Consider the following 12,993-nt stretch of genomic DNA (forward strand, 5'->3'; position numbering starts at 1 on the left):
CTTTTCTTTTCTTTTCTTTTCTTTTCTCTTTTCTCTTTCTCTCTCTCTCTCTCTCTCTCTCTCTCTTTCTCTCTTTCATTTTATTGTATCTATATGAGATGATGAATGTTGGCCAGACCTGCTGTGGTGCTCATTTCACACTATTTGTAACCCAAACCTTCACCTGATACAGTGACATATGCCACTTATTTCTCAATCACACTGGAAAATAAAAGAAACATTTTGAAACTATTACTGTCACAGATGAAGGTAGAGTGAAATGATATTAAAGCTTGTGTGGGGCTCTTTGACTTTTGTTAGTAATGTTTGTTTTATGTATGTATGGTTTCGTGTTCTCCTTTTCTCCATTAGGACCATCTGTAGTTCGATACCATCTGCCCAAGATGTTGTTATTGTGGCGAAATGTTTTCCCTCGTTCTCTAAAAGAATTGGAGGCTGAGAAGGCCCGAGGCGATTCTTTTACCTGGCAGGTAACATTGGAAGGTCGTGCTGGAGCTTTATGTGGTAAGAACTGAAAGGGGTGTGCTCCCAGAATATAATTTTATTACGAAAATATTTGTGAGGTTAAGGAGAATCACTATTTCAGATTTTTGTGTTAATGTGTAGTGATGAACTCATAGACTTGTAGATTTAGAAAGAAACTTTGTAAACTAATTTATTTATTTTGGGGGGTGGGGAGAGAGAAAGAGAGCCTGCGTGCACGTGTGCATGAGTAGGGGAGGGACAGACAGAGAGGGAGGGAGAGAATCCTAAGAAGCCTCTGCCTGTCAGCACTGAGCTCAAACTCACAAACCGTGAGATTATGACCTGAGCCAAAACCAAGAGTCTGACGCTTAACTGACCGAGCCACCCAGGCATCCCATAAATAACCTAATTTTGAGATGGAAATGAAGCAGTGACTTGAAAGAGGAGGTTAGCATCAGTGGTCAGACAAGACTTAGAACCCAGGCCTCTTGAGTCCAGTTATTGCAGTCTTCTACCTGTCAAAGAGGCACTGTCACCACATAGAAAACCCAGTAGGTATTTAAAGGAAGAAGACACTCAGGATCTCCCAGGTCACTGAGTTGACAGTGAGTCTTTTCATGATGGACAAACAGCTGTTCCCTCCAGCATTATCAAATCTGCAAATGTTGAGATGCATTTTTTTAGACATCCACGTTACAAAAATTATGAATAAAATTGTTTTTGTTTAGAAGTCAGCAACTTACAGGAAAGGCTCCAGTTTTGTTTGTTTCAACTGGGAACTAGAATTACCCTGGGTGACTCTGTTCTTTTTTGGTTGGAAAGTGCTTCTTTTTCCAAACCGTGGGAAACAGATATATGCTTAAAGCATAAGGGTGGCAGGGCAAGGTGTCAGTTTTGTTCCCAAACATCTGAGAGCTCTTTTTGTCTTAGTTCTATTGCTAAAGAGGCAACAAAGATATTCCTTCTCACTGAGCCACTTTGTCCACCCTTGGTTCTGTCTTGCTTTCTTTGAGGTTATCTGAATTCAGTGATGTTAACAGACCTTTGAATTCCCACTCACAGAAATCTCCCTAACAGATATCTTCCCTCCCTCCACCTTTCTTCTAGCCTTTTCTAATGATGTTTCTCTGTAGTTGCAGTTAGTTCTTCATTTGATTTGACCTGATTTCAGAACCTTATATTTCATAATAATTAAGAATTAAAAATTTTATCTAGCAATGAGGAGTTTTGTCGCACATTGCCCTGAGCTCCTGACTGAAGATGTGATTAGAAAATTGATGACCCCAATTGAATGTGCCATGACCATGATGTCACAGTAAGTAAGCGATTATAACAAGTTAATGTTCAGTTTTACATATTTATAAATAATCATGTTTTGCATTCCCCTCTAATGTTATACAGGAAACATGTAAAACTTTACTTTTTTAAAATGAACTTAAAAACTATAGTCATGGAATGAATTGAAATAAAATTGTATTTTATACTGTTCCAATAAAGGTCACAGTACAAACTAAGGTGAAAATATTATACTTGCCAATGTATTTTGACAATACATCGATACATTGCTGACGATGTCTATAACACTTATTCTACTAAGCTGACACCAACTGTACTTTTGATATTTTAGCATTCCGTCTGTAATTAAAGCCCATGGAGCTCATCTGAAAGCTAGTGCGGCAATGGTCCGTTTAAGACTTTATGATATCTTGGCTTTGTTACCTCCAAAGACTTATGAAGGTAAATGAAATTTGCATTATCTAATAAAAATTCTTCAGTGTATCTTTCTAGTTCTTCACAACATTACAGAGTTCTGACCAAGGCTGTCCCCTGACCGTACAAAGGAAGACAACCATTTTACTTTTATTCATGTAGAGTAGCTAACTCTCGTTGAGCACTTACTGTGTTCCAGGTTTGTGCTAATCCCTTTACGTGTATTATCTCTTTGGACTCTAACCACAACTTTATGAGGTAATTCACCTATATTTTATAGATGAAGAACCTCCGGTACAGAGAGGTGATGTAACTTACCTAAGTCTGAGATCTAGTAAGTGGCAGAGCTTGGATTCAGACCCAACTGGTTCAACTTCATAGTCTCTGCTTTGAGTGGCTAAAATGAACAAATCAGGAGACTACAGATGCTGGTGAGGATGTGGAGAAACGGGAACCCTCTTGCACTGTTGGTGGGAATGCAAACTGGTGTAGCCAACTCTGGAAAACAGTGTGGAGGTTCCTCAAAAAATTAAACATAGACCTACCCTATGACCCAGCAATAGCACTGCTAGGAATTTACCCAAGGGATACAGGAGTGCTGATGCATAGGGGCACTTGTACTCCAATGTTTATAGCAGCACTTTCAACAATAGCCAAATTATGGAAAGAGCCTAAATGTCCATCAACTGAAGAATGGATAAAGAAATTGTGGTTTATATATACAACGGAATACTACTTGGCAATGAGAAAGAATGAAATATGGCCTTTTGTAGCAACATGAATGGAAGTGGAGAGTGTGATGCTAAGTGAAATAAGTCATACAGAGAAAGAACAGATACCATATGTTTTCACTCTTATGTGGATCCTGAGAAACTTAACAGAAGGCCACGGGGGAGGGGAAGGGGAAAAAAAAAGTTAGAGAGGAGGGAGCCAAACCATAAGAGACTCTTGAAAACTGAGAATAAACTGAGGGTTGATGGGGGGTGGGAGAGAGGGGAAAGTGGGTGATGGGCATTGAGGAGGGCACCTGTTGGGATGAGCACTGGGTGTTGTATGGAAACCAATTTGACAATAAATTTCATAGTAAAAAAAAACAACAGAGGCGCCTGGGTGGCTCAGTCGGTTAAGCGTCCGACTTCGGCTCAGGTCATGATCTCACGGTTCGTGCATTCGAGCCCCGCGTCGGGCTCTGTGCTGACAGCTCGGAGCCCGGAGCCCGGAGCCCGCTTCAGATTCTATGTCTCCCTCTCTCTCTGCTCCTCCCCCGCTCACGCTCTGTCTCTCTCTCTCAAGAATAAATAAACACTAAAAAACAACAACAACAACAAAGTCTCTGCTTTTAATTACTGTCTGAAACTGCTTCATATATATTATAATATAGCCAATAATTTAGGAATCTTGAAAGAGAATAATAATGTACTCTATAGATATCAAATATTATGTAAAATGTTAATATTAAAATAAGCCATTGATTTGTCTTCACTTCAGCCATGTCCAAGAATTCTGATGTGCTCGGCTTCAGTGTCTGCACATCACTGGGTAATTAATAATAAGTAATCGTGTCATATTTAGTATATTTAAATAAATATTTAAAGCATGAAAAATTTTAATATATTAAATTTAAATGTTTTCAATTTAAATAGGAAATGTAATAGTTATTGTAAATATTTTCTCTAAGTTTTTTGTTCCTTTAAATAACTTGGGCTAAAACGCATAATACAATAATAAAAAAGAAAGTACCATTATTGTATTTTAAAACAGCATTAAAGTATTTGATACAGATTTTTTAAAAAAGAGAACAGGGGGTACTTAATTATTTCACTTGATCTTAGCCAAGAGGCTGAGAAGCGATGGGACTTAATTATTTTATCCCTGTTGAACATGGTGCTTCTTTTTGTGGGCAATGATTGCAGTTTTCATAAAAGCTATTCTTTCATGTCTGATCTGAAGTTCTGTTTTTTTAGGATCTTTCAACGCACTTCTTAGAGAACTGGTAGCAGAATTCACTTTGACTGACAATTCAGCCAACACAACCACTTCCCTCCTCAGATCCCTCTGCCATTATGATGACAGTGTTCTTCTTGGTTCCTGGCTTCAAGAAACTGATCATAAATCAATTGAAGACCAGGTAGCAAACTACACAGGGAATGAAATACTACGTCATCAAAAGCAATGGGGCTATTACAGATTGTTATTTAAAAAGGAAATATTTCAGACTAAAGTTTAATTTTATTTTAGCTTTCTTAGACATTTAAAGATCGCTTCCTGGTGGTAGAAAAAAATAGTGAAAAATGGTGAATTTCTTACGTTCTTTTAAAAAAAGACTTACTAATGCCTCTTTTAGTGAGTTTTCGTGAGTTGAAGTTATTCCTGATATTGTTTTGCTTACACATTGTAAGGTGGTCAACATACAAATGTTAAAATGAATAAGTATTTTCTTAAAATTATACAAGGTGTTACTGATGGCTTTTTTTAGTGGCCAAATAATATTTTTATCTATTTAAAATTTTTCAGATTCAATCATTTTTGTTTTTTTCTTTTTTTTCAAATTCAATCATTCTTGGTTTTTCTGTTTTTCACGCCTAACTAATAATTAGTGAGTTTCTTAAAGTAGATTTTGAATGATTTTTATGTCCTTCTTTTTGTAGCTCCAGCCAAACAGTGCATCTGGAAGTGGGGCTCTAGAGCACGACCCATCCTCCATTTACTTACGAATCCCTGCTGGAGAAGCTGTGCCTGGTCCTCTCCCTCTTGGGGTTTCAGTCATTGATGCTTCCGTGGCTCTTTTTGGCGTAGTGTTTCCTCATGTTTCTTACAAACACCGGTTAGTATAAAATCAATCAAATAATTTTAGTTTAATATAAACTATACCAGAGAGGAGGTGGGTGGGGGGATGGTTTAAGTGGGTGATGGAGATTAAGGAGGGCTTTTATTGTGAGGAGCCCTGGGTATTGTATGGAAGTGTTGAATAACTATATTGCACACCTGAAACTAACGATTACACTATGGTAGCTAGCTGCAATTTAAATGAAAACTTTTTAAAAATAAAAATAAAAAAATAAAATAAAAAATAACACTTTTTAAGTATTTAACATAATAAAGCTGTCAGGAAAAACATATATATAAATTATATTTAAGCAATAGATTTTCCCATCTCAGTTACCTGCAATAAGGTAAACTACTACTTAAATAATAGGCTTATAAATTTAATAATGTAAGTGACACATACATGATGAAAAAAATTGCTTGAAAATTCCACATAATTGAAACGTTTTAAGATTTGGCTCTGTGAACTGGCCTCTGACATCCATTGTCTTGTGGACTGTCTTAAAACAGCAAGATTTTCATTTCAATAATTCGTTTGCGAGTTTTTAAGTAGGTTTTCCATATCTTTAATTAGAGACATCACTTTGCTAACTCTTTTTTTTTATTACTGAAGAAGTTAATGAATGTGAAGTCCATTCTCTAATAGTGTTTGTCTGTCATATGGTTTAGTCTGGGACTTAGGAAACTAAAGTAACAGGTTGTTTTTCTAATAGGAGCATTTTGGTTTGCTGTATTCTGTGTCCACAGACACTATCCCTAATTTTTGTAGGCATTTTATCTATTTATGGTGGTTTTCTCAAGAGGAAGAGTGAAAATGAATTAGTGTAAGACACTCATAGGTAACTTGTTTAACAAAATATGCTTTTAGGGGTGCCTGACTGGTTCATTCGGTGGAGCATGTGACTCTTGATCTCGGGCTTGTGAGTTCAAGCTCCACGTTGGATATAGAGACTACTTAAAAATAAAAAATCTTTTTAAACAATGCTTTTGAAACATTGTTAGGTTTGTGTATAAAGGTAACATAAATATAAAAAATAATGTAAATATTATCTTTAAAAAATGCATAGGTTACTTGGTTAATTGCTTTTTAATTTGAGGAGAAAAATTTCCATGTAAAATTTCACTTTACCCAGGTATCTTTAAGAACATTTGGTTGTCACATAAATGAAGAATATGAAAGGGGAAAGAATCTCATAAAGCATCTACTTTAATATCCTTGTTTTAAATCAGGAAATCTAGGTCTAAGAGTTTGTGGTTTGCCCAAAGTTACACAGCTAGTTATGAGAGCTGTAAGTAGAGTCCAGGGTTATTTTGACTATATTAACTCACTTTTGTAGAACAATTAAATAAATTACATTAACAATTAATAACTTAAATATCCAGTGATAGAGGAATGAGTCAATCAATTATGGAAGGTCAATAGGTTAGAATGTTTTTTTACATGGATAATGTTTTGATATGCTCCTTATACAATGTTAAATGATAAAAGTAAAATAAAAGGCAAGAAGTGATCCCAGTCCTGTATTTTAAAGAAAAGACCTGAGAGGAGCCTGGGTGGCTCAGTCGGGTAGGAGTCCGACTTTGGCTCAGGTTGTGATCTCACAGTTTGTGAGTTCGAGCCCTGCATTGAGCTCTCTGCTGTCAGCAAAGAGCCCACTTCAGATCCTCTGCCTCCTTCTCCCTCTGTCCCTCCCCACCTCAAAAATAAATAAACATTAAAAATAATGATAAAAAAAAGACCTGAAAGAAAATGTATCTGAGGGTAAGAGTAGTTATTTCTGGATGTAATTTTTTGTTACTAATCTTCAAATTAAGTGAAACAAATATTTTATAAAAAAGAAAAAACATTTTTTAAATTAAGGTTTTTAGGGGCGCCTGGGTGGCTCAGTCGGTTGAGCGTCCGACTTTGGCTCAGGTCACGATCTCGCGGTCCATGAGTTCGAGCCCCGCGTTGGGCTCTGGGCTGACGGCTCGGAGCCTGGATCCTGCTTCCGATTCTGTGTCTCCCTCTCTCTCTGCCCCTCCCCCGTTCATGCTCTGTCTCTCTCTGTCTCAAAAATAAATAAACGTAAAAAAAAAAAATTTTTTTAAAAATAAAAAAAAAAATAAAGTAAGGTTTTTAAAAAGGTTATGTATTTGAGATCAGTCATAGGTAAATCATGCTTCCGGTAGTGTTGGAGACCCTGTGTGTCTTCTTATGTGTATGCTTGAAAGCAATGCCCAGTTTCCTCATCCTTAGAAGATGTGGATCTATGTCAGAGCAAGTACTAAGTAGTCAATCTTAGCCCCCAGTAACTCTCAGTGGAGTTTTACTGAAGGATTAGATGATTTCTTCCTATGTGATATTTGAAGAATACTTTGACCTGAGACCTATGGCCTATTGTAAATTGAGCTTAAATCCTTATAGTGACCTTAGGGAGATCCTGATTTCCTACTTTAGATCATAGTTATTTTGGTACTGAATCCAACATCCCGGATTCCTTCGCCCATCTGATTTATTTTTAGAAGAATCTGAAATCTCATTCTCTTTTATCGGAATAGTCTCAAATGGCTGTGATTTTTTTCTTTTTTCTGACTGTCTCATTTAAAAAATTTGAAATAAAAAAAAATTCACTTCTGATTTTTTACATTAAAAGAAAAAAAAGACCAAAGCTAAATCCCTTCAAAAAACCTCCCAGTTGGGGCGCCTGGGTGGCTCAGTCGGTTGAGCGTCCGGCTTCATCTCAGGTCATGATCTCACGGTTCGTGAGTTCAAGCCCCATGTCGGGTTCTGCACTGACAGCTCAGAGCCTGGAGCCTGTTTCAGATTCTGTCTCCCTCTCGCTCTGCCCTGACCCTGCTTTGCTCTGTCTCTCTGTCTCTAAAATAAATAAACATTAAAAATTTTTTTTTTTAAATTAAAATAAAAAAATAAAATAAAAACCTCCCAGTTAGCTTCTGAGAATAGGACATGAGGTACAGTTTTCTTCCATGTGAGTGTATTTTGAAAAGAAGAAAAAAATTATGCCTCATTTAAAAATTTCCAACTGAATCTTCTACACAGATGCAAAATTAATGATTGCTAATTCTGTTCAAGAAACCTTGAGCACCTACTGTATACCAGGCACTTTGTTAGATTCTGGCGTTAATGTTAACACTGAAATTATGACCTTATTTTGTTCATTGAAACTTAATATTTAGTCTCTTGCCTTGTTCCACTTAAAAACCGCATGCCCCTATATCAATTCAGGAGGAGCTCCGGTTTGAACCAGCTGCAGGAATGAAATAAAAATGAGACAGCGTGGGGCATTATTTGTTACCAATTAGCTTATACTCTTTTTATGTATCTTTTTTGAGCCATATTTGAATAAAAAGTATTGCTAATGTGATCTTTATTCTATTATCATAGATTACAGATGTTGGACCACTTTGCTGAATGCGTTAAACAAGCCAAAGGCGTCCGACAGCAGGCTGTGCAGCTTAATATTTTTACTGCTGTTCTTAGTGCACTAAAGGTATTTACTTTTAAAACATAAGTATTCTGGGGGCAACTGGGTGGCTCATTTGGCTGAGCATCTCTTAATTTTGGCTCAGGTCATGATCCCACCATTGTGGGAATAGCTCCGAGACGGGCTCTACACTGCATGTGGAGGCTGCTTAAGATTCACTCTCTTTCTGTCTTTGTCTCTCTGTCTCTCTCTCCCCACCCCCCTTCCCCCTCTCTCTCCCTCTCCCTTTCACCCTCTCTCTCCCTCTCCCTTTCACCCTCTCTCTGTCTCTCTCCCTTCGTTGGCCCCTCTCCCCCACTTGAACAAGTGTGTATGTTCTCTCTTTCAAATAAAATAAATAAAAATTAAAAAAAAAATAAGTATTCTGAACTAAGATTTCAATTAATGCCTTTAATTAGGCAGGTATATCTAGACCATTATGATGATTATATGTATATCACTGGAAAACTGTGTTTTTATATTAGTTTAACTAAATTATTAGAAACTATTTATTAGACTTATTGCAATTAAATAAGTGTTTTATAGTTTAATAATGTTAAAGTTCATTTTTTGATCTGATCTTTCAGATTTTATAAGTTCTAGTAAGTTCTCTTGGAATTTTCAAAGATGTCTGACTAATAAAATCTTGTATTCTACTTGAGGTTAACTAGATAAAGTTTGAGTTCCATTTGTGGTTTAGACCATAAATCAGGAGAGACTATGTTGTACAGCTGAAAAAAGGCTACATTTAGAGACTGTGTTCTGGTTTAGATCTCATAGGTTTATGTCTTAAGCAGTTCCTTAACCTTTTGAACCTCGGTTTCTGTATGTTTGAAGTGAAATAACCAATATTTTGCCTATCTCTCAGAGTTCATGCACTGTTCTATGCAGCCTATAGCCTCTCGTGACATATTTGAAAACTTTTTTATATTATTCAGCACTAAGCTTGTTATAAGGTTTACTGTTAAAATGGCAGCAAATACAAGTGTTTAAATGGGCGTGAATTAAATTGTGTTTTGTAAACATCAGGGCAAAGGGACATAGGCATTGAATACAGAAATAGAAGTTTGTGTCATTTATATAACTATTAGTATATGCCCTATTTAGAGACCATCAGCTAATACGAACATCTGAGTTTTTTAAAAAAGAATTGAGTAGTCAGCCTTCCTTAGTGGTTGGAAGATGAATGAACCAACTGTAATATTGCTCTACAGTATACTTTTCTTCATAGATTTGCTTGCTAATGCCCCTGCTATGGCTAACATTTTCTCCAGGCACCATGAGTTGGATTTTTGGTCTCATGTAAGCTAAGTTCCATGTTCTAGGTGTACTTAGAACAGAGATATTAACATTTAATATGATGAACAAAGTGTGTTGATATTCAGTTACTGATTATTTTTACCTTATTTTATCTTTTTATATATATTGAATGTACTCTTGATGACATAATTATCTTCTCTGGAATTTTTATAGAAACATGTCAAATTTTCATACTCCTCAGCCTTTTTCCTTACCTAAAGTTCTAATGGTAAATGTCAATTAGTTGAATACCAGTTGACTTAATAGTATAGCATCCTTTATACATAAAAGCAATACTTTTATATAAAAAGCATTAGTCTTTGGATAAAGACACGTCCAGGGATTGTTCATCTTAGGGCTGATTGACTATAACCTTGTTATATATCATGTTGTGAATCATGTTTAGGAAAGTGATTAGTTTAACGGGTATTGATTCTAGGCATAATATATGCATATGAAAGATGGCTGAAGAAGGGGAGCAGGTAGGTGAATGGGTAACATAGGTGAAGGGGACTAAGAGGTACAAACTTTCAGTTACAAATAGGTCATAGGAATACAGCATGGGAAATATAGTTAATAATAGTGTAATAATATTGTACATTGTACATTGACCGATGGTGACTACACTTATCATGATGAGCATAGCTTAATGCGTAGAATTGTCTAATCATGATGTTGTACACCTAAAACTAGGTTTGTACAGTATGTCAACTGTACTTCAATTAAAACAAAAAGATGGTTGATACATAGTACCCCTATTTTATAGCAGCATTATTTACAATAGCCAAGATATGGAAGCAGCCCAGGTGCCCATCAACTGGTGAATGGATAAAGAAGATGTGGTATATATACACAATGGAATGTTACTCAGCCATCAAAAATAATGAAGTCTTGTCATTTGCAGTGACATAGATGGAGCTAGAGAGTATAATGCTAAGTAAAATAAGTCAGAGAAAGACAAATACCATATGATTTCACTCATGTGGAATTTAAGAAACAAAACAAGCAAAGGGAAAAAGAGAGAGAGAGAGAAACTACTCTTAACTATAGAGAGCAAACTGGTTACCAGAGGGGAGGTGGGTGGGCAGACGGGTGAAATAGGTGATGGGGATTAAGGAGTGCACTTGTCATGGTGAGCACTGGGTGATTAAAATAAAAACTTTAGGGGCGCCTGGGTGGCTCAGTCGGTTAAGCGTCCGACTTCGGCTCAGGTCATGATCTCACGGTCCGTGAGTTCGAGCCCCGCATCGGGCTCTGTGCTGACAGCTCAGAGCCTGGAGCCTGTTTCAGTCTGTGTCTCCCTCTCTCTCTGACCCTCCCCCGTTCATGCTCTGTCTCTCCCTGTCTCAAAAATAAAATGTTAAAATAAAAACTTTAAAAAATTAAAAAATAAAAGATGGTTGAAAAAAAGTGGGTGGAAATACATGTATATTTACAAAGATTGCAGCACATCTTTTTCTTTTATGTACTGTGAATTTTGAATTTGCCCCCTTCCCCCACCCCCTTTTTTGTTTTTAACAACCATAGGGCCTGGCTGAAAACAAAAGTACTTTAGGACCTGAGGAAGTTCGTAAATCTGCTCTGACTCTGGTTATGGGCGCTCTTGACAACCCAAACCCCATCTTAAGATGTGCAGCAGGGGAAGCTCTTGGAAGAATGGCTCAGGTGGTTGGGGAAGCAACCTTCATTGCTAGAATGGCCCAGTATAGCTTTGACAAGTAAGTGGGTCTTTTTACTGACAAGTAAGTTTCTCATAGAGACAAAGATGTCTTTTTAGTAGTCAATAATTATATTAACTGGGTGATATGCTTTCCACATGGTATAGCATATGACAAAATTTTGTGTGTTTTTTTATAATGATTTTAATTTTCAATGCAGTAATTGTTTAAACTCCAGAACCTGGGAAAGTTGTAATATTATAGGTACTTTTAAGGTGGTCAGGTTTCAGCCTTTGAATATTACATAATGGAATCAAGCAGATTGTTAATACGACCTCTCTTAGTTAGTTATATGTACTCTGCTCTGAAGACGTGTTCTGGAAGTCCCTTTCTCTTATCTCTGCTCCTTACATTACTCTTTTTGTTAATTATTCATTTTTTGGAATAAGCCATTCTTTTTATAACTGCCAGCAAGTTTATCATCTTTTAAATTATCCCTGAAATGGGAAAAGTTGGTGTTAGGTTTTAAGGATTTCTTTTTATATTAATTAAAAAGAGTGATCTCAGAGTTCCAAATAAGTATGATTAAGATGATGCCCTTATTAGTGACTCTTGGTTGGTTGTTAATCAGGTACTTAAAGTAGACAAGTTGAAAATCAAGTGTGGTCAAGAACTGATACTTGAGTTATGTAAATTAACCACTGTATATTTTGAGTACTAATTATACCAAACTAGGCCATAATCTTTAACGAGAGAGGTGGGGGGGAAGCAATGGTTGTGAAGCAGTAGTTCTGAATAAAAAGTATTTTCTGAATTCTTGGTTATATGAGAATGGCTTTTCCCTGTCTTCAGACATGAGCAACAATTTGATTATAGGGTAATGCCCCAGTGTGTTGTTTGAATCACTAAGGATAATATGAGCAAGCAGAAGATAAAATAGTCCCTGACACTTGATCTTCTGTAGGATGACTTTTACCATTTTCTAACAATAGATCAGTTTTGCTTTTCCAAGTATGTCATTGATTCTGAAATCCAACTTCCACTAAAGATTTTTTAAAATATACAACCAGTCTTACCTGTTTAATGATTTGTGCTCTGTTAATAATAGGTAAAATAGAAGTTTTACACATCCAATAACTTCAACAAACCCTAGGTGGAATAAAGACAAAAGAAAAGCATAGCATAATCAAATTTCATAAAGGCAGTGATAAAGAGAATGTCATAAAAGCAGCCAGTTGGGGGAAGACATCACGCAGAGGAACAAAGATAACAATTTCAGCAGGCTTCTGATTATAAACTATGCAAGCAAAAGGCAGTAGAGTGACCTAGAACTTTATAGCCAGTGAAAATACCTTTTTAAAACTGAAGTTTTAATAAAGACTTTAAGACTGTGAAAAGTTGGAAAATTCATTGCTTACACGGTGCACCATAAGACGTGTTAAAAGAAGCTTTTTGGAAAAAAAAAAAAAGATGATAGTAGATGAAACTTTGAATGTAACATACAGAAATGAAGAGTGCCAAGAGTGGTAGGTATGTAGATAAATATAAAGACTTACTCTTTATATGTC

At 36.3% G+C, this 12,993-nt stretch overlaps 1 protein-coding gene across 3 annotated transcripts in view; it reads left to right on the forward strand.

Annotated features, from left to right (window-relative positions):
• Nucleotides 1-12,993, forward strand: part of HEATR5B (HEAT repeat containing 5B) — a 98,814-nt gene that overhangs the window by 23,924 nt on the left and 61,897 nt on the right. For all 3 annotated transcript variants that reach the window (XM_019447361.2, XM_053891002.1, XM_019447367.2), the window contains exons 12-18: nucleotides 352-504; nucleotides 1,681-1,780; nucleotides 2,093-2,202; nucleotides 4,140-4,303; nucleotides 4,824-4,999; nucleotides 8,390-8,495; nucleotides 11,295-11,485. In XM_019447361.2, coding sequence (XP_019302906.1) covers nucleotides 352-504; nucleotides 1,681-1,780; nucleotides 2,093-2,202; nucleotides 4,140-4,303; nucleotides 4,824-4,999; nucleotides 8,390-8,495; nucleotides 11,295-11,485 — 1,000 coding nt within the window. The remainder of the gene's footprint in view (nucleotides 1-351; nucleotides 505-1,680; nucleotides 1,781-2,092; nucleotides 2,203-4,139; nucleotides 4,304-4,823; nucleotides 5,000-8,389; nucleotides 8,496-11,294; nucleotides 11,486-12,993) is intronic.

The sequence above is a fragment of the Panthera pardus genome, unplaced genomic scaffold (assembly GCF_024362965.1).
Source record: "Panthera pardus isolate Hobbes unplaced genomic scaffold, ASM2436296v1 HiC_scaffold_26, whole genome shotgun sequence".
Lineage (NCBI taxonomy): Eukaryota > Metazoa > Chordata > Mammalia > Carnivora > Felidae > Panthera > Panthera pardus.